Source organism: Myodes glareolus, chromosome 1 (genome assembly GCF_982192425.1).
Source record: "Myodes glareolus chromosome 1, mMyoGla1.1, whole genome shotgun sequence".
Taxonomy (NCBI): Eukaryota; Metazoa; Chordata; class Mammalia; order Rodentia; family Cricetidae; genus Myodes; species Myodes glareolus.
The window spans coordinates 133,432,885-133,455,135 of record NC_142026.1 but is presented as its reverse complement, the minus strand read 5'-3'; the positions used below and the strand labels follow the sequence as shown (position 1 = coordinate 133,455,135).

Genomic DNA, 22,251 nt, shown 5'->3' with positions numbered 1-22,251 from the left:
GGTGTTCTGATTATGCAATGGCTGCCCAGAGAGCTAGCCCCTGGACAGAGGGAGCACTGGCTCTGCATGAGAGAGAACGCTGGTCTCTTTTTGTCATAGTCTCTTGCTGTAAATGAGCAAACTGACATTCTGGGTACAGACATCCCCAAAGGGACAGCTCTGCTCTTGGTACCCCAATGAAAGTTGAGCTCTTTGGTCTAAGATTAGAGCCTCCTGTGTGTGTCTCTACCTTTCTAGTGTGGGCAAGCTTAGCTCTGCCTTTGCATTTGCTGCTCAGCTCCTTCCTACATTGCTGACTCTAGGAGCTGCCCAGAGACTCAGGGTGACAGCCACTTCAAACAAGACCTTCAGAGACAAGGCTCATTAGAACTTCATGGGGGCGGCTTGTTCCCACTCAAGGCCCAGAATCCTCACTCTGGTCCCACATGGGGTTCATTCAGCCTAATCTCTCTATGGGGCAAAGGTGGTTGGGGCCACTGCTGGAACAACAACGATACCATGTAAGGATCTGTGGGAGTGTCTGCAGCCGTCTCTGTAAAGCCCCATGAGGATTCAGCCTCAGGACATGGGACACACTTCCAAGTAACATGCTAGCATGCTCTTTGTCGCCATGGAGAAGAGATCTCAAGCTCATCCAGATTCTCCTCTAAGGTTTCACAATGGTACCATGGCACCTAGGGTTCTTCTTTCTATTCATACTAGCTGAAGCACTAGCTCAGAGTCCAGCCTCTGGGCCCTGATGCTACCCTGGGTGTTTGTGAAGGACTTGCCTTCTCCAGAGGTTCTATTTCTGAGCTTTGTATGTGTCTGCCTACGTTCCCTTTGGTGGGCTCAGAAAAGAGGAAGATGCTGCTTCGGAGAGAGATGAAGGTGAGGTCTTCTGCTGTCACATCTAGAACACTTTTTATTTAAGACAATTAAAAGGCCTGCATCACACACTAGATACCTGGTAATGTTCTTTATGATGCTAGGACACTGTGAAAACCACCCAGCTGAGCAAAGGACAGACAAGGCTACCGTGTTGGTGAGACAATAGCTCTGCATGTCCCCTCAGGCACAGCGGTTCCTCTTCCTGACACTATGTTCCGGGTTTTCCTCAGGTCTCTGCTCTCTAGGTGTCTGACTTCACATTATTGCCACCTCTCACTTCCTACCCCCTTGTCTTCTTTCTCTCCCCTCCTCCTCTCCCACTACTTCCCATCCCACTTTTTGCCCTTGGTTCTTTTCCCCCTTTGTGTGTCTGACATCACGGGCACTAGCATGGACCACACTCCACTCTAGCACCGCAAGGTTCTGTTGGATCCCAGGCCTTTCCCGGCTCCTCGGCTCCTCGAGGCATTATGCAGGACTGTTTACCCCACCAGTCTAAGCTTCCTGTCACCTCCTCTGCTCGCCCCACCGGCTAGGGGAATTAGCATAGGGAGCTTTATCCTCTATTGACATGGTAATTCCACCTGCAAACAAGGGTTCTCGCACCTGAAATGTCTGTCACTGTGGCTAGCTTGAGCCCCCTGCCCTGTTCCTCCTGTCACTGGAGCCAAGAGCTCAACACCTTGACCTCACTGCCGGCTGGAAGGGGGTTCTCGTCCTTTGGCCCCCAAGTATTTAAACCTGGAATTTCGCTGAATAAAGTTGACATTTACCTTTTGGGCAAATGATCCAGGTCTCTCTGCATGTGTCTGTTTTTAACTCCTAGGACATTGTTCCAAGCTCAATATGGAAAGCGCACACCGTATTGGGGAACAGGGGCTTGCAGAATTGGGTGGGACAAGGTTCATCTCCCTATTTCCGGGTCCTCACATCCATGTTAAGCTGCTCCAGACTAAGTTCTGGATGGAAAGCTGTATTCAACAGATCCAGGACATCAGTTATGATGCAGTGAAAATATGCAAGCTTTACCTCTCTTTAAAGACATCGTGTCCAGCCCTCTGACACTGCGATGTGACCTATAAATGTGTTGGACCATGTGACTTAAACTATCAAGATCTAACATGCAGGTACTCACCGCCCCTCTTAGTACAGTGTGCCCTGATCCAGTGTCACACACACTAGTGGCTTTTTAATCCTGCTGAAAAGTGCTAGCATGACTACAGATGGGAAAATGCATCAGGTTTCAATTCCTTGGCGAAAAATAAACCCATAAATCAGCTAGGGTAGGAAGTAGTTTTTCAAGCATAAGGAAAAGTGGCTACTTCTGTCATATGACAAATGACACACCACTCTGCTATATGCTGTTGTGAGCTTAACTCCTAAGAGGCAAGAATACGTTCTAATACTATAGCAGCTTTGCCAGCTTATAGTGCGATGACCCTTACTACAACAGTGTGTGGTGTGGGGCTTAGAAATAGGTATGGCTCTCAGTTGTGATGATAGTATGAATATTTACTGGCAGCAAGGTTTTAGTTTCCCAACAGTGTGAATCTCCTTTTTTTGAAGTCTCAGTCTCTCTCTCTCTCTCTCTCTCTCTCTCTCTCTCTCTCTCTCTCTCTCTCTCTCTCTCTCATCTTTCTTTTGAGGCGGGATTTCTCTTTTTAGCCTTGACTGTCCTGAAACTTGCTCTGTAGACCAGGCTGTCCTTTAACTCACAGAGATCTGCCTGCCTCTGACTCCCAAGTGCTAGGATTAAAGGTGTGTGCCACCCCACCCAGTTCTTTCCAGTATTTCTGAGTGGCATAAAGGGAAGGGGACAAGAGCATTTGGGACCAGGATGCCTCTACAGCGCTGACATTGCCACTGGCTAGGGTGACTCCATTTATCCTGAAAGAGGACAGAGGGCAGCTACACACCCTGTTCTGGTCTTCATGCCCCCTCTCTTGTAATGGAAGTTTAATCCAAGTCACTGACACCCAGTTCTCCCTGGGGTCACTGAGGGAGGCACTGGGATCAGCACCCACCCTCAAGAAGCTGTATGCTGTGCATCTGTGCTGGGGTTGAAATGGAAAAGGAAGAAAGGGAAAAAAGAATGATGGTAAGGCGTTTTTAAAAAAACATTTTTCTTTTACATTTGTTTATTTATTTGTGGTGGACGGTGTGTTCATGCCTCAGTGTGTTTTGAAGGCAGTCTGTCCCTGGTCCCCTCAGGAAACAGGGCAGGCCTCTGAAAGAGGCTACCCTGGCAAGACCCAAGCATAGCATCAAGGGCTCTTGTGGGTCCCTCTGGCAATTAGTGAACGAGAATGAGTGTGAGCATGGGGCTGAAGATGGAGACAGAAGGACAAGGAATCACACTCGCGTGCCAGCCTGTAAGAGGGCTGAAAGACTCCAGGAGAAGCCAGCGCCTGCTGCTTCCCAGCCAGCCCCATGCAAGATCATAACTAAATGCGACTTGCTAGCTCATCTGGCAAGATGGTAGTGAAATCAACAACAGCGCTAATTGTCTTAAATTCCATTGCATGTGTGTGATGGACAAAGAGTTCACAGAGAACTACCTCTGAAGTAAATGGCCACACATCAACATGGCTTGGCAGTCCAAGAGCAGAGGCTTCATTTTACTGCAAACTGTTTCTACGGAGTCGTTCCGCATCTTTATCAACAAAAGACAATAATTACATCCCCACAGGTCTGGAATAGGATTTTAAAATAAACATTCGTCCTCTCCTCAAAATAGAGTTTTTTCATTTCATTTAGTCCTTTATTTCAAATACTTTCAATCTTTTAGAAAACAAAACAGCTTATTCCAACAAGCCAACCTCTTTTCATGGCTTTTCTTTCTTTCTTCTTTAAACATATTGATGCGTATTAAGCTTTCCAAATTAAAGCACGTAAGCAAATGCTCATTTGGGAAGTACCGACCACTTCATAGCTTAGTATTGCCCGAGTCTACCAATAGTGTGTGGGGGTTGTGAAATACTGATGGCTGTAACCCAATAGGGCACAGCTGGATCCACAAATACCTCGGAAGAGATTTCAGGGCTGGCAAGGTATACACCTTTTAAAAATACTATGTGTGCATGAGTGTGTGTGTGTGTGTGTGTGTGTGTGTGTGTGTGTGTGTGTGCATGTACACATGAACTCTATTGTGTCGCTAAATGGACACAGTATCAAACTGCCCCGAAATTCACCTCTCTCCCCCATGGACCAGTGCAGCTCTCAGATGCACGAGAGGGTCATCTCTGTGCAGCGGAAGTGGGTTGATGCAGAGTTACAACTGGCCACAGTGTAGAGAACAAGAGGCTATGGAGTGCTCAGGCATAACCGGGACTTCCATGTCAGAACCGCTATCCCCAAGGTTCAGGGGCATGAATGACAGGTTCAGGAAGTGGGGGTGAGAGGTCGTGAGAGTCAGGGGCTGGGGAAACCGCTGTGAAGCAGTGTCTTTGGGACGCGACAGGACCGTTGAGCCCACGAATCCACAACAGCTGTGGTTCCTGCACAGTGTCAAGTCAGTCAGCCTTCATGCGTGATGCAGGAGCGCCACACGAGACCCCAGCCCCGGACAAGTAGGTAATGACAGCTAGGGGAAGGAGTTTTCTCCAGGGTCGTGGCCCCTCGTAGTCCGAAAATGCTACAGCAGATGAGCCCACACCCGTGTGTCTATGGGCAATGCTGATTAGAATCAATGGATTATAAACGAAGAAAATGTGAAGTTGGGGAGAAAGGGAAGTCAATAAAATCAAAGAATATTGTATACATGCTTGAAATTCTCGAGGAATAAATGTTGTATTACTAAAAATTACAATTCTGAATGGTACAGCTTCCTTTTGAGTTTTTCCTAGTGTGACTTTCTACGTATGTTACAATTGTAGCAATGAGGACTGCCACTTGAGAGTGGATGAAAAGCTTTCTTCAAAGCTTTATGTTTGGCTGCCTGTACATGCATCTTTGTGGTTGATTTGGTGGGGGCTGGGTCATCGGATGATGTGATTGGCACATTATTTGTTTTTAAAAATTTAGAGATTTTTTGAAGCAGAGTGTGATTCATTTCTGTTCATGCTTTATGAATGGTTGAGGATGGCAAGTACATCCCATAGGAATAAGTTCAACACATTTATCATCTTTTATTAATATCCTTCATTTTCTTATATTCTGTTGATCTAAATGATGAAAATAAAAGGGTATGTTATTTTTCACTACTGTCATGTTTATACCAGACCATACTTAAAATTTCAAATAATGTCTTCTTCCTACATTTTATGCAGTGTTACTTGGTGACAGTTTTCAAGGATACTTTTTGACCTGTGAGTATGAGAAGACACATTGTTTTCTGCCTTCAGTTCTGGATGCTCTGCTTTAAATATTGTCTCTGGGGATGGACTTTTACTCTCTGACTCTAGAGTGCCACGGTGCCTGACACACACAAACATGTTCAGGAAACATTGGTGAAATGCAGAGATATTCTGGAAACACGGAGGCATAAAGTAAAGCCCCGTGTGCTTGGGCTCCAAGGAGGAAACAAATGCCGTCTACCTCCATCCCCCTTGCGCGATTTCTGTCAGGATTATTAGCTCCCTTACCAGACCCAGATATCTAAGGAGTAACTGCAGAGCACTTGCCTGTATTTAAAGGCAGCTGCCAAGCCAAGTCTCTGCCAGGCTAAACCTTGGGGACGACGGTGAAGTGACACCTGGGATGTAATGGTGGTGGCGGTTAGCACACAGCAAGAGTGTACGCCACACACGAGGATCCACAGTCTGAGCTAATGCCACAGAGCAAGTGACTAGAGCAACAAGAGGGGACAATGTGGGACAGGAGGGATTACAGGGTAAAGTGTGGCCAAGGGCCCAGAAGAGCAGCATGAAAAGAAAGCATAGGGAACTTGGTGGGTTTCAAAAGGCCTTTAATGATGGTGGGAAAGCCCCACCTAAAACAGTACCAACAGGAGACAAAGTCCCCACAGAGGGCTTCTGGGCACTGTTGTCAGGCTGGCCAGAAATGACAAAGGGAACAGAAAACAATGGGCCAGGGCTTGCCTTGCGTGAAGAAGGCTCACACTGTCTGATGTTCTCATGGCCTGGCACAGCCCGAGGGCTTTGTGCTTCACCTCCTTTGTCCTCTCAGCCCCTGCAGTTGTGGCACTGGGGTACAGGAAAGGTCCTTTAGCCCAGAGCACATGGGTCAAGGACCCAGGCATCTTCAAAAAGTTATTCTTAGCTTGTAGCTAAGATTTTCATCTAGGCAAAGCTAGGCTTCCTCACAAACCTTCATCTTCATGGTTAGAAAACATCCTTATTAATTTGTCCATGAAATGTGATTAATTTTAAGGGAACACTCCTTATTGCAAATTAAGGTTATATTAAAAATACTGAATTCTGGGGCTGGAGAGGTGGCTCAGCGGCCAAGAGCACTGGTTGTTCGTCCAGAGGACAAGGATTGATTCTCAGTACCCACACAGTGGCTCAAAACTGTAACTCCACTTTTAGGGGATACAATGCTCTCTTCTGGCCTTTGCTGGTACCAGGGACACAAGGGGGCACAGGTGTGCTTTCAAGCAAAACATCCATACACATAAAATAATATAAAAATAAAAAATCCAATTCTGAGAACAGCCCAGCAGTAACAATGATGGCAGCTGCTGATTCTTCTAACACGGAGACATCCCAGGCAAGAACAGACTTGGGTTGCCAGTCAGGGCAAGGTAAGGAGAGCTTGGGGATGTAGGCTGTCCACATCTAATTTGAGAGGATCTCATGAGCCTTTGCTTTGTTTCTTAGCCCCTCCTATCATCCCCACCTTACGGATCCGAGGGAACACAAGCTCCGAAGGGAACAAGGGTGGACCCAGGCCCGGGATACTGGTTTAAAAAGGTTTTGTGGGGCCGGCAGATGACTCAGTAGGGAAAGATGTCTGATGCAAAGCCTGAGGATCTGAGTTCAATCCCCGTGACACAGACAGAGGCAGAGAACCAACTTCCGCAGGGTGTCCTACACTTCCACACATATACCACGGCACGCATGCACCCCATGAGTCACAACACAAATACATGCTTAAAAAAAACAACCCAAGATTGCCTGGATGAACAGACAGTCTCAAGTACTCTATCCCAGCTTACAGAAGTGACTGATGGTGATGGTGACACCCAGGGAACTAGTAAGTGAAGGAGGAAGGTTCAGAGGAAGAGACAGACAGACAGACAGGCCCTCAGCTAACAGCAACCATGTGAAACAGAGAAGATATTAATTAATATGTCTTCGTCTATTCCTGAAGATCATCAGGATCCTCCTAGGATAGAAAGGCACTGCCTATGATTACCAGGATGAACCGTGTGTGTGTGTGTGTGTGTGTGTGTGTGTGTGTGTGTGTGTGTGTGTGTGGTATAGGCATTTTTGGGTGGATGGATGCATTGATGTGTTCAGAGGTCAACATCAGTTCCTCAGCTACTCACTATCTCGTGCTTTGAGACAAGCTCATTCACTGAACTTAGGGTTCACCAATTCAGTTAGATCAGCTGGCCAGTGAGCCCTACTGGGGCTGGAGACATGTACCTGGCTCTGTACATGGGTGCTGGGGATCTGAACTCAGGTCCTCATGCTTGTGGGTCAAACACATCACTGACTGAGGGCTCCCACTCTCGGCACCAAATCTTGTTTAAACAAGGTACCAGGTACCTGGGAGCAACACTACTAACTTGGGGTGGGAATGTAGTGGTGATACTTACTGACCCCTTTGTCTATGCCACATCTGACAGGGTACTCTAGTGGGCATGACTCCTCTTAATCCTTTGACGAAGTTTATAAGCTTTGTTAGGCTCACCTTGTTTTTTAGGGTTGAAAACAGTTGGGAATATTGAGAAAACTTCTCAAGTGACAAGAACACCACACAGCCCTGGGTCTGAGTCAGTAGGCTCTGCCTATTGTTTCTATGGTTTCATCAGCGCCCAGTCTTTAAAAAACACCTCCTTCAGTCCTCAGCCAAGAATGCAATTGGCTCTCATTTAAAATGTATTTAACAAAGAAAAAGAATTTTCCGAGCTAACCTGGAAATCTGCATTTTCAACCTTTACTCTCCTAATGCAGGATGGCAATTATCCACTGTATCTAGAAAGTAATGACCCAAAGCCACTCCTTACCAGGGAAGGGAAGCCTGCATTTTAACCTGGGCTTCCAACACACACTGTCTTTTTTATTTGTTTTAAAAAGTAGAACTGTTTTGGGAAAAAAAAACCTTCTAGCTAAAAATACACTAGCAGCAACCTTGCAATTACACTCCTCTGTGGGAGACTTCTGTCTTCCATTCTATTTCCCAAATGAAGAGGTCTGGTCTGTGGTCTGCTCGTCAGTCATGCCAAAGGCCAATGTTGCACAACTAACTGGAAAAATCCAAGGCTATGTAGGCTTGGATAAGACTCTGTGTTTGTGCGTGCATATGCGTGTGTGTGTGTGTGTGTGTGTGTGCGTGTGTGTGCACGCATGTGCATTACAAAGTACAGCTTTATTTTAAACCAACTTCATGTTAGTCACCTCACCTGTCCTCCACAGAGGAACTTTGTTAAGGTTAGCCCCAGGACTGTGGAACAAACCTTACAGGCCCCATCAACTTGTACCCTTAGGCTGGGCTTCTTTTTCCATTCCAGACCTTGCCTCTTCCTCTCTTTTCCCTTTCTCTTTGATGCTTCTGTCATGGAAGACTGACAAGCTTGCAGGTGGGTTGCTGGGCTGCTGTGGTGACCAAGTCCTCAGAAAGGGCCACACTTGCCTCCTGTACGCTGTGTTGGTGACTGTAGCTTTCAGAACGGGTAGAGTCCACCAGGGGGACTCTACCTCCAACGGTTTTACTATGGCAAAGACAGGCCGCCAACTGTGAAAGCTCATACATAATTTTGGCAAGGGAACTTGCATCTAATTTATTAGTCTTTTCAAAGAGAGACACATACCTACGGGCAATGCGGGACCGTCCTGGGAGTGACTATATGAATTTGCAGAAAATGACAAGACCCCAATTCAAACCATAATTCATTATGAGATGGGAAAGGCTTTTTTCTTAAGCATGATTGTGGATCTAGCTCAGAGATAGCAGACAGTATTGAGACAAACTGGTGAAAACGAGGAAGTGTAGAAATGAGTAAAAACTTTTCACAAATGATAAGGAAGTAGATTCTTTAGGTTTGTAGACAGTAATTTCTTATTTGTCATAATACACCTCAGGAAAACACCCCCCCACACACACACACACAAGCACACAGGAGAGAACAACAAAAATAACAGGAGTGCTAAAGTGACAGACTATTCCATCCTGTAACAAACCCAAGGGTCAAAATGACTACCCAAGAAAAGGCTCCCAAGACTGCTCATCAGCCCTATAGGCTGCTCCCTGAATGACACCGAAGCCACCATGCTGTCTGGCTCCACATGTCCTCAAGTTAGGCATTGTTACAAAGGGTACCAAATCATACCAAGTCAGTCACATGACCTTATAGAGACCCCATGAACCCTGCATGGAGGATAGGGTAGAGTTCTGATGTCATAATAGCAGAGGGCGGCGTTATATCAAGGACTTGCCTAGAGAAAGTCACTCAAAAACATCAAGGTAGTAACCGTAGTAGTAACAGTAACAACAACAGTAACAGCAGCAGTAACAACAGTAACAGCAGCAGTAACAACAGTAACAGCAGCAGTAACAACAGTAACAACAGCAGTAACAACAGCAGTAACAACAGCAACAGCAGTAACAACAGCAACAGCAGTAGCTAACACTTGCTCATAGCCTGGCACTATTCCGACTGCTCTGTTTGTGTCATCTTTCAACCATCACACTACAAACATGAGGGAAGCACGGCACAGTTTAAGTAGCCCATCTAAGTCACACTGGCAGCATCTGGTGCCTGGCCACACTATGCCATAGGCCTGGCTCCTAAGTACAGCCTCAGCTACGCAAAAAGGGTAGAAGAAAATTCCAAGCTTCTCCGTAGGGGACCAAAAACCAACAGAAACTTAAGTTAATAAGAACCAAGACAAATGCAGACAGGGAAAACATAGCTCTTGTATCAAATTGCAGATTATTAAAGTTAGGATAAAGTGAAGATTCATAAGGTATCTTGGCACAGTGGGAGTTACCTTGTAAAATTTAATTTTTCTCAGGAAGAATTGAGACTACAAATTCTGAGACTGAAGGAGAGCGTTGGAAATCAATAATGTGTTACTGAAGGAGACATTGTCCCAAGGGTACCCATCTCCTTCCAGGGACTTTCCGCTTTCACCGCTGTGGAGGCTGGCTACAGGGATGTGGAACTGCAGCTTTCCAGTGTGGCCAGTCTTTACCCTGTCTTTGTTGTCACCCTCTCTCCTAGGAGCTACGCCTGAGATGAAGATGACCTGTAGCCACACTGACCGGCTCTCAGCTGAAAGGGGCAAGAAGCTTGGCCACAAACGCTAGGATCTGGGACCCAAGTCAGTTACAGAAGCTGGTGTTGGGTCAGTCGCAGGATTAATCACAACCAGGGACCTCTGAGATAACATCTTCCCTCTGCCCATCCCATCCCCATCTGAGCTCTAGCCCTATGTGGAAGTTGGCTGTTTCTACCTCTCTCCCTCCTTCAGATCCAAGGCCTCCCTCATCCTCAGACGAAGCTCTGGGCAGTGGGGGAGAGAGATGCCCAAAGCATACCAGCTCTCAGACAATGGAGGGATCCAGGGCTGCAACAGAGGGACCCAGGACTGCAATGGAGGAACCCAGGGCTGCCATAACTTTTATTTTAAGCATTTGCTTATTTGGAATCCAGGGAGAACAAAGGCCCATGTGCTGGGAAAGAAGGGCCAGAGTTTGATAAGATTAAAAAAAAAAAAGACCAAAAAACCTAAAAACCAAAACCAACCTACCGTGAAACAGAGTGGTGAGTGCAGGCTGGGTGAATGTGTTCAGTGGAGACAGACACATGCATTGGCACAGTAGCCACGGCCAAGCCTTTAGTAGACGCATGAAAGGCAGGTCCTCTCCATTTTAGCACCCTAGCACTGCTGCTAGGACAGCCTCCGGGCCCTACTCACCTACGCAGTTATCACACAGGCTGCAGTGGGAGGCTCGAGGGGGGCGGAAAATCTTGCAGGTAAAACAGTACTTTAGTTTCACAGTCTGGCCATTGATGATGACTTCTTTGGTTCTGGGAGGTGGGCGGTACCCCCCCTGAACTGGTGCCGTTGGCAATATCTACGGAAAGAAGAAAAACAGCACACACCTTCAGAACACCATTTCAGCCCTGTGGTCCCTGTCACCTGATTCAGGGATCAGGTCTAGTTGTGGTCAGCATTCCTAGGGCAGCAGCCACACTTGACTGCCCTGTGTTGTCATAGGCAACCGTGGCTTAATGGAGACTCTGAACCTATTCATGCAGGCCAGAGACCAGATGAGGGGGCTCTGGTCAGAGGCCTGAGAAGGTTTGTGATCCACTAGTAGAAGTATGCTCTCCATGGGGTCATGCCCACCCACCATACCACCGCCTCTTCAAGGCATGTATAGGAGACAGTGTGGGGAGATACCCAAATGACTGCAGAGTAGGGTCTCCTGATCTGGCTACCAGTTCACTAAACTTGGGTCAGCAGCCAGCCTTGTCAATGGACTCAGTGATCTTCATTTTCCCTCTTGAGCTGAGTGCTTCAAACCCAGCCGAGGCATCTCCCTGCTTTGCCCATTGGCCTAAAAAGTATCATTGTGGGATGATAGGGGAGGAATATCCATTTTAAAAACATCTATTTCCATGAAAAAATTATTAAATGCATATTAAAAAGATCACTTGTATACTTTTGACATTGTTTATTATTTCTGAGCCAGTTTTAAAATGTTTTAAATATAACATACAAATTTATCTCTTTGCCCCCCCCAAATTTACATTTATTTATTTGTATGTGAGGGAGGGGGAGCATATCATGTGTGTGTGTATGTGTATGTTTGTGTGTGAGCATGTATGTGCATGTGTGAGTGTATGTATGGTATGTGTGTAAGTGTGTGTGTGAGTATATTTATGTTTATGTGTTTGTGTATGTGTGTATACAAGTCAAGGAAGTCAGTTCTTTCCTTCTACTATGTGGCTTCCAGGGTTCAAACTCAGGCTGTCAGGCTTGGTAGCAAGCACTTTTGTCCACAGAACTGGCCCCTACGTCTATTTTTTAAAAAGTTTCCTTTGATCTCATAGCCGGGTTCTTCTCTCTGGTTGTGTAGCAGGAGGCCGCTTGTTTGTCCCGACTGCCCAGAACCAAAATAACCACACAGAAACTGTATTATTTAAATCACTCCTTGGCCCATTAGCTCTAGCTTCTTATTGTCTAACTCCTACATATTAATTTAACCTACCTCCATTAATCTGTATATCACCACGAGGTCATGGCCTATCAGAAAAGTTTCAGCAGTCTATCTCTGGTGACTCCATGGCGTCTCTCTCTGACTCCACCTTCCTCCTCCCATGCTAAGGGCCAAGTCAGTTTTTTTATTCATTAACCAATAAAAGCAACACATAGACAGAAGGACCTCCCATACCATGGTTGCACATGAGAATCACTGGGCAGACGGTTACACCCCCACCCCTACATACATACATATTGACTCTTGATTTCGTATACAGGAGGACTGAGACCCCAGCTCTGGAGGAAGGTCTGTTCCAGCTTTATTCACAGGTTGACTCCCCACAGCCCTGCCAGGTCCGCCAAGAAGAATCTGGCGAGCCAAAGAGAACAGCAAGAACCCTTTGAGGGCATCTGCTAAAACTCTGGAGTGGTCCCATGGATCTTTGGAGCTGGTGAATTGAAGGTAGATCCTCATTTTAGTTCACAGTCACTATCATATACAGCATACTTAGCCGATTCCCAACATGGTAGGCATTAGTGACATCGTCAACACATGCCCTCCACACAAACAGTCCAGACAGTTGTCTAGAAAGTTCTGAAACTACTGATATCCTGGACTTGGCCTTAGAATTTTGATTTCATCGGGATGGGCAGAATCAGGCACGGAGATTTAAAAGGCTCCTTCCAGATACCCTAATCAGTGGCCAAGGCTGACAGCCAATAGCGTGGGGTCCACACAGCATTTATTTTATGCAACAGTTCATCAGAGAAGAGGGCTCTCAGCTCATCCAAAACGTGGCATAGGAATTTGCATTTTGCCCAATTTTGCACTTCAAGCCTTAGAACCTAGGTACATGGTGAACATGGCTCCACTCAGAGACACGCCACTAAACAGACTTAGCCACTCATGCAAACTTAGCTACACTGATAGCACCTGGGGAGCTGAATTCTGCTCCTCACAGACAGAATGCGCAGCTGACTAGTCATGGCTCAGATCCCAACTGCTATGGGACCTGTTTTCTTTTAGAGGCTGTGGGATGGCCTTAGGCTTTTGAGTTAGTGAGATGCCCACTCCGGTAGCAAGGAGTGCTTCAGAGCTGCTGCTTCCATTGGCTACTCATGGAGAAGGAAAGTTCCATCGGCAGGGTGCAAACAAACAGAGAGGAAGGAGAGTTCAAGGAAGGGCATGATGGGAACAACAGGACAGTTCACCCCTTTACCCCTTTACCGCTTCTCAGGACTGGACCTCTTGCTTAGAACCATTAAATTAATTAAACCATTAAACCATTAGCTGTGGTGCCAACTTTGGGCCATGGGTTGCCCTGCCAACCTGGATACTCTCTTGGTACCCTCCCCCAACATGCTACCCTGGTGACCTCCCTATTAAGTGATGCTAAAGCCAGCAGCATCCAGTGTGCATCACGGGAAGAGGAGTCAGGCTGGAGGATGGAGAAGGCAGGGACCGTGCCACTGTGGCTGCCCTAAGCATCAGGTGGAAAGGACAGACTCAAAGCACATTGATGAGGACGGAAGATCTCTGTGAATGTCAACTGGGTGGCTTTGAGGCCTAAAATAATTTGGCAATTTCAGGTCAGCTGTGACATGGACTGGATGTATTTAGCTCTTGCAAACGTGAGTTTTAAAAAAGTCTGAAAGATCACTTACAAAGAAACTCAATCAAATACCTGTGTGAATTTCACCAGAAAAGTTCTGAAGCTGCATCCCCAAGGCGAATATTGTAAAAAGCAGATGCCAAAGCGCCCAGCACCAGTACCACATAGCAAGCTTAGCCCTGTCCAGCATCAGCAAGGCAAGCCCTGTCCAGCAGCAGCACCATGTAGCAAGCTTAGCCCTGCACAGCACCATGCAGTAAGCTTAGCCCTGCACAGCACCATGCAGTAAGCTTAGCCCTGTACAGCACCATATAGCAAGCTTAGCCCTGCACAGCAGCTTGACAAAGTGAATCTTTGGGGGCGCTCCTCGCAATAGACCCTACTGATCTCATATCTCCACAGCACTCCTTTCGGAAAGATGAAACCTGACACAAAGTGAGCTGAAAACTAGGATTCAACAGACAGTAAACTATAGCTTAAGCAGTTAGCCTAAACCCTAAAACCCTTTGGATAGGTAATGGGAGATTGATACACTAAGAAGTAATAATAATAATGAAATAAAAAAGTTAAAAATTGAAGTATCGGAAGGCCCAGTTCAGGACCCAAATATGCCGTTAGCTGACGGGGAAATCAGAGGACCTATAAAGAAGAAAGCAAACAATAACAACAACAAAAATACCAGTGAGACAGTATTTACAAAGGACTGATCCTGCAGCACAGGAGCTGGGTGGGACCCAGGCGGCTTTGAAGGTGTCCCGTGGCTGCCTGCCGAGTCACGAGCCTCCTGTCTCATCTTTCTGGGGCTTTAGAATCGGATTCATCTTCCCCAACGGCCCTGGGGTAGCTTTCTAAATGCCCACAGGATCCTCAGAGCCCCCAGGCCGCTCTGCCCAATGCAGTCTTACATGGAGCTCACACAGCAAACCTTGCAGCACCTCTGTGTGCTCTGGAGGAGGCAGCTGCTGCAGGGCTGGGCCATACGCACAGTGGTCCCTGCGCTGGGGTGGAGATCATCTCATCTTTCAGGTCCAGTTCAGGCTTCTCTTGTGAAAACAGCTGGCCCCCATGGGATCTCACCATGTTTATCTATTTACTGAGCTCTGCCGGACTTCTAAGTGGCACCTTTGGCACGTGGGGCTTCAAGCACTAACCTAAAGACACAGTTTTCCTTCAGTGTTTGGACGGAAGCTGGTGGCTGGTCACAAAGCTTGTACCCCTTTGAGCCCAGCAACATCTGCAGCCTCAGGCACACGGCATACAGGCTGGAGGGTGGAGTTCAGTGTTCTGGTTCAATCCCCAATTATTCCATGTGGGACTTTTGTGTGTGTGTGCAACAATCGTGCTTCTGTTTCTGAGAGCTGTTCTTTGTGGTTTAAACACGGCTCCTGGGAAAGAGCAATCATGTCTACAATAGCTAATCGTTGGAGAGTGCTAGAATTCGGGGGTAAAAATGGTTAGCGGCTTTGGAAGCTTAAGGAACTACTCCTTTCCAAGGGCATTTTACACAAGTATTCTGAAGGGAAGCACAAAAGCCTGAAATGACTTACAAGCACAAAGGCCCCTTCTAATGGCTGAGTTGTTGGCAGAGGGATGGAAATGCTAATGTGTACTTGTGCGTCCGTGTCTGGCACCAGCCTTGCAGTCAGAGCAGTGGGCAAAGACCTAAGGGCCCTGGGGGTAGGAAGGAGAGGTTGGCCACGCGTACTCAGGAATGGGAAACCAACACAGAATGAAGTGTCTCAGTGAAAGAGAAATCCTGGGCTAGCCAGGTGTTTCTGGTAACTGTTCCTTAACATATGCCTGCTTGTTCAAGGCCTGTCTTCGATCATTTTCTCCTCAGCGAGCAGGGTGCCGTCTTACACTACAGGAGAAAAATGTCACCTTTGAAGATGTGGATAAAGATTCTCTCTCAACTGAAGGGTTCATCTGGAGGAGTGGCATCCCCTGGCGCGCTGAAGTTTCACAGACCATTAACTAACTGACGGGGCAACTGCCAGAGCGGTGGGAGTCTTTGCTAACGGGAGTTTAGTCAGCGTGAGGATAGGGCACGGGGCAAATGGGACTTCGTACTCTAGTCCGCAAGATGCTACCGCAGTGTCGAGTATAGCCACTCACTGCCATAACACAGCCATGCATTTAATGAATCTCAATATCCAATAGAGGTCCACGAGCCACCCAACAGTCTTCTGGGTGCTGTGGTTCGGGGCGTGCACAGGAGATGTCCCCTGTCATTTGTGGCCTATAGGGAGGGCAGATCCGTTCAGACAATCAGGCTTTGATCATTCAAATACACAAACAAGTCATACTACAGATCAGCTCATAATGTTTAAATACTTGGTCCCCACTTGGATATCTTTAGAAATGATTAGGACGTGTGTCCCCTTAGAGGTGTGTCATTGGGAGAAGGCTTAGAGGTTCAAAAGTCTGTGCCGTTCCCACTAAGCTCTCTGTTTCCTGGCTGTGTCTTAAGACAGAGGTTCTCAGCTACTCCTCCAACGCTGTGACTGCCTCCTGAAGCCATGCTCCCCGCCTTATTGTCACAGACTCACCTGACACTGTAAGCCCAATAGACCCCTTTTTGTGTAAGTTGCCTTGGTCGTGGTGTCTGTTACAGCAACAGAAGAGGAGCTAAGACACTCAGGCAAGTGTGGATTCCCGTTGTTCAGAGGTGCTATGATTCATACCTCCTGATGCTCCAATGCCCACAGCTATCAAAGGTTTGTCTCTCTGAGGCTCCTCAGATCCCAGAGGACATTATATATTGTATATATGCTTATGCATAAAAATCATTAATTTTTGCAGCTAAAGATGAAAGAAAGTGCTTACTTGCGACGACCCTTTCAGTTTAACTAACCAAGCTAATCTAATATATGCTCATAAGAAATGAAAATTAATGACGATCTTATTTTGGGGGTACTCTTTTCCAGTTGGATACAAAGCTTTGTCGTTGAATATAAAAGAAAGAAAAGTGCCTTTGTCCTTGTAGAATTTAATTCTCCTCAAATGTCAGATTCCCCTGCACACACGCACACAAAACTGCTGTGCTGTGTAAATGGAGTCAGTTCTGAAGGCCAAAGCTCCAAATATTTGCCTGTGTTTGTGCTCCGTGGGGGTAGATTCTGCACTGTCAGAAGGAATGGCTCCTGCACACAGATAGAGATCAGCCCAGCTTGCCAGTGTTCCGTTATTGTACGACAAGGAGAAGAGAACAAAGGAAAGCAGTGGGCACTGACACCATGCTGTGGCAGGCCACGGTTTGGTGTCACCACCAGGAAATCTGACATGTTTCTATTCAAGCTCAAGAGGTGGTATGAGGGCATCGGTGAGGCCCTGGGCGTGAGGGCTGGCTTCTATCTCATTTGGCACATACCATTGTAAGAATTCTATCTGCAGCCCCGAGGGAAAGTGTCTAAGGATGTCATAAAAGCAAGGGTTGCTACTTATACATGTGCTGTGCTTTAAAGAACAGGGGTGTCCGCTTGGGAGGGCCCACACTTTCCTTTTTTGTCTCTCACCAATATATATTGTTTAAAATGAATAAAAATCCTCAGTGGAGTAACTAGTATAAGTCTCTCTCCATATATATATATATATATATATATATATATATATATATATATATATATATACACACACACACACACACATACACACACAGAGATTTATATAAACTACATGTACATAGTTCTATACTCTACACATACTTCAAAAGCATTCTTTTATTTTGTTTTTTGGAACAGGGTTTCTCTGTGTAACACTCCTGGCTGTCCTGGAACTCACTCTGTAGACCAGACTGACCTCGAACTCACAGAGATCCACCTGCTTCTGCCTCCCCAGTGCTGGGGTTAAAGGTGTGCCCTACCACTGCCTGGCCCTAAGCACTCTTCTAGCACCAGTATAACCAGTTGGAAACTGTAAGGCGAGTACTGCTCCATGTGCAGTAGAATCCCGCTAAACCTCTGGGAATAAATACACAATAAATAATGACAGAAAGTCACATATGAAGCAAACTATAGAACAATATGGAATCTTCGAGGAAATTTTGAAAAACCTGGGGAAAGCCGGGTGGTGGTGGCGCACACCTTTAATCCCAGCATTTGGGAGGCAGAGGCAGATAGATCGCTGTCAATTTGAGGCCAGTTTGGGATACAAAGCAAGTTCTAGGACATCCAAGGTTACACATAGAAACCTTGTCTGGAAAAGTAAAACATAATTAAAACTAAAATTTAACAATAATAAACCTCAAAAAACAAAACCAAAAAAGCTTGAGGAGCTATCTAATAGCCTGGGGAGATCCAGTGCTCGAGGTGTGTCTACTGTCCCCAAATTACCTTGGGCATCCATTCCAGTGCCAGTTAGCACTCCAGTATGACCTGAGAAAAGTAGACAGACTTAATAAAATAACGCCACACTTCACCTGAAAAAAAAACCGACAGAATATTTGCAAAGAGAAATAATGAGGAGTAGTAAGAGCCCCAGGGATAAACGGAAGAGCAAGACCGAAGCCAGTGCTCACTAAATAGACCCACAGTCTCTGAAGATTCATCCCCTGGTGAAACATAGCCAAATTAGCAAGGAGAATACAGATAACCACCACATGGATTTGCTATAAACAGCTAATCCGAGAGAGAGAGAGAGAGAGAGAGAGAGAGAGAGAGAGAGAGAGAATTCCAAAGTTAGAGTCATGCCTCTCAGATATATAGCAAAGATCCAGATATAAAAAATAAAAACATATGAACTAAAAGTACAGGTTTGAGGAGGTGATTTATTTACCTACATGTGTATGTATGTGCATGGATGATGCACATGGATGTCCTTCTGCATTTGTGTTGCTTTTATTGGTTGATGAATAAAGCTGTTTCAGCTAACGGGTTAGCAGAGCAAAGCCAGGTGGGAAATCTGAACTGAGATAGAGAGAAAGAGTAGGTGGAGTCAGGGACACCACGTAGCTGCCAAAGGAGAAAGAGGTTCAGACATTACCGGTAAGCCACGAGCCTCATGGTAAAACATGAACTATTAGAAATGGGTGAATTTATAGTTAGAGCTAGTCAGTAAGAGGCCTAAGCCATTGGTCAAACAATTGTAACCGATAAAGCCTCAGAGTGGCTATTTCATAAGTGGATTTGAGAACATGTGAGCATTGGAAAACCAGTACAGGGGGACCAGAGGGACAGAGAATACTTCTAGCTATACGTGGACATGTACCGCAGTGTGTGCATGGAGGCCCGAGGACAACCGATTAGTCCTCTTCCTCCACACCGTGGGCCCTGGGGACTGATGGCAGATCAGCCTTGGCAGCAAGTGTTCCACCCATTGAGTCATCTTGCCGGCCCCAGTGTTAAGCATATATAGCAAGACAGCCTGCATAAAGAAAACAGATGGTTTTTCCATAAAAACTTATGTGTCAAAAGCTTTCCTAAAATGCAAATGATAAAGTAGAAAAATATATTTTACATGAACCACAGAGCCCAGTGCCCTGAAGGAATTCTGGCAAACAAGTAAGAAAGACAAATATTCTGAGAGGAAGTTGGGGGGAAGATGAACAGGCAACTCACACAAAGAGAGTGAGAATAACCAATGCATTTTGACCAACTCATTCAAACAAGTGAGTTCAAAGGTTAACTTCTCTGTGATAGGGTTCATTGGTGCCAAGAGCAGAAATAAAGGTTCACATGCTTCTGCTGAGAATATAAACTAACACAACCTTTGCAGGAACACGGAAGCTGCCTATCAAAACTTTAAAGACTAAATCTGGGGCTGGAGAGATGGATGGTGATTAAGAACACTTGCTACTCTTGCAGGGGGTCTTGGGTTAGGTTCTCAGCACCCACACTATGGCTAACAACCATCTGTAACTCCAGTTACAAGGGATTCAATGCCCTCTTCTGGCCTCCGTGGGAACTCCACTCTGTAGCCTACAACCATCTGTAACTCCAGTTACAAGAGAACCAACTCTAGTCTGACCTCTGTGGGCACTGAACACATGCAGTGCATATATGTACATACATGCAGACAAAATACACACACACACAATAAAAATAAATCTTTAAGTACATAAATCTCTTGACCCAGAAAATAGCATAATAGGAGGTTATGTCCTTGATGTAAGGAAAATGTCATGAATGGTGATGACGATACTGCCTCTTATTATTAAAACCTGGGAGTAACTGCAGTGTTAACGGAGGGCAGAAAACTGTGATTTAGTCATACAGTTCATTTTCAAAACAGTAATATACAATGTGATCAAATATTTGTATAAAATTTGTCATTCAGAGAAAAACTAGTATGTGTCCGAATGTTAACTACAGATATCTCCGACTCAGGACTTAAAGTGTTACTAAATTAAAATCTATTTTCATTTTATTTATGCTTTTCAAACTTTCCATAAACAAAATATATTGCTTCATAGAGAGCAAAAATAATATTTTTGAAACTGAGTTTAGTTGGAGCATAAAACATTCTCAAGAGATTGAGGTTGCTCTAGTGCCCTGAAAGTCACAAATGTAGGTGGTATGGCAGTGACTCTGCTGCTCGAGAAAATTAATTATGAGTTCAGAGATTTCATTGATCATTTCTGGAGGATGTGTTCTGTGTTTTCCTAGAAGTCTGAGTGTAAGTTATTTTTCTGAGTCTCACATCATTCCTGAAGCCCAGAGGAGGAAGTCACTTTGCTCATGGCTGGGCCACCCCAAGATCTTGGATTCTTGAACTGTCTCCTAGGCACACCGTGATGTACAATGTATGGGCCCAAGTCAGAAACCGAAGTCCCTAAACATATATACATCAACCCAATAGAACATTTGCCTCTGAGAAAAACCATTTTATAGTACTGGAATTGCTGGAGTTGCATTCTTTGATTTGTCAAGAGATCATACAGATTTTGCACCAGGAGATTTTGTACCATCACCAAGGAACACTTTCCTGAGAGTCAGGTGTAGCCAGATGTTTCTTTCCTGCCCACCAGCTCCCACTTAACTGACTCAGAGGCTGAGTATAAATTATAAATGCTTGGCTAATAGCTTAGGTTTATTACTAATTAGCTCTTCCATTTAAATCAATGCATTTCTGTTAATCTATGTGTTGCTGTGTGGCTTGCGGCTTTACCTGTCTTTTAGCATCTTACTTCCCAGTGGCTGGCTCCACCCTTCTTTCCCCCAGCATTTTTAGTTTGGCTTTCCCACCTGCCTTGCTATTGGCCAGTAAGTTTTTCTATTAACCAATGAGAGTAATACATATTCATGGCGTACAGAAGGATTATCCCACAGCACTAAGGGCACAGAGTCACACTGTCCAAGTTCTGTGCCCACTGAGTGCCTACTAGAGCCTGTACAAGGTGGAAGACAGAGAGAAGTCGCTCATCAATACCAGACTTTCCTGGTACCCAGTCTTCTGATGCCACTGACCGTGGCTTTTCTTTGAACTCTTTAACATGTGTGTGGCTCAATCTAGACAACAGGGAGTAATCTTCCTGTGTTCTCTGTTGTGGTTTATGTGACTCTATGTGTCAAGGCTGGTCCCCAGGGTGCACTCTTGGGAGGTGCTGTGGCTCCTTAGGAAGGGGAGCTGTAATAAGTCTTTAAGCTATTGAGCCCATCCCCCTGCTGTGGTTCAAATGTGAAATGTCCCCCTTAGGCTCATGGTCAGAACCCTTGGTACCCAGCCGGTGATGCTGCACTGGAGAGTGGGGCATGGGGGTGGGATCTTGAGTTTTTCTAGCTCAGATCTACTTCTGGTCACTCTCTGCTTCCTGACACAGAGGCTATGTAGCTTGTTTCCTGTTCCTGTTGCCATGTCTTCCCCCACCCCAGCCCATGTCTCCCCTACTGCGGTAGAACACGACCCCTCAAACTCTAGCTTAAACGATAAGCCAGGACAAATTCTTCTTTGAGTTGCCTTTGGTCTTAACAACAAGAACATAAGTAGCATCTCCCGAGGGGCTGTGGGATCCTCGTCATAACAAGAACATAATTACTATGTCCCGAGGGGCTGTGGGATTCTGGCTGTTCTAGCTCTCTCTGAACTTTGACTTCCGATGTGAATGTTTTGTTCTAACACAGGCTCCCACGGCTGCCATCAAGGACTTTACCGGAAGCCCAAAACAATGGTCCCACCTCATCTTGAACTGGAACTTGCAGAGTGGTGAACCAAAATGGAATGTTTCTCTTACTAATTATTTCATGACCTTAATTCTAGTGATGGAAAACTAGCCAATATACACTCACAGCTCATGTGTTTGCTTACTCTCACAAACAGATGAACGCGTTGAAGGGCTGCGAAGATAAACATGCTGCGCATGCCTGCTCAGCCTACATCCAGACCCACACTGGGTCAGTCATCTCAACTTAACACCCCTCTACTAAGTGATGACAACGAAGGCAGCCAAACAGTCTTGCCTTGACAGCACTCTTAATTTCCAAAGACAGCCCGGA

At 45.8% G+C, this 22,251-nt stretch overlaps 1 protein-coding gene across 1 annotated transcript in view; it reads right to left on the bottom strand.

Annotated features, from left to right (window-relative positions):
* The window catches only part of Zdhhc14 (zDHHC palmitoyltransferase 14), a 247,818-nt gene that overhangs the window by 49,733 nt on the left and 175,834 nt on the right, over positions 1-22,251 (bottom strand). Inside the window, 2 exon segments of the mRNA XM_048420326.3 lie at positions 10,920-11,055; positions 11,057-11,079. Coding sequence (XP_048276283.2) covers positions 10,920-11,055; positions 11,057-11,079 — 159 coding nt within the window.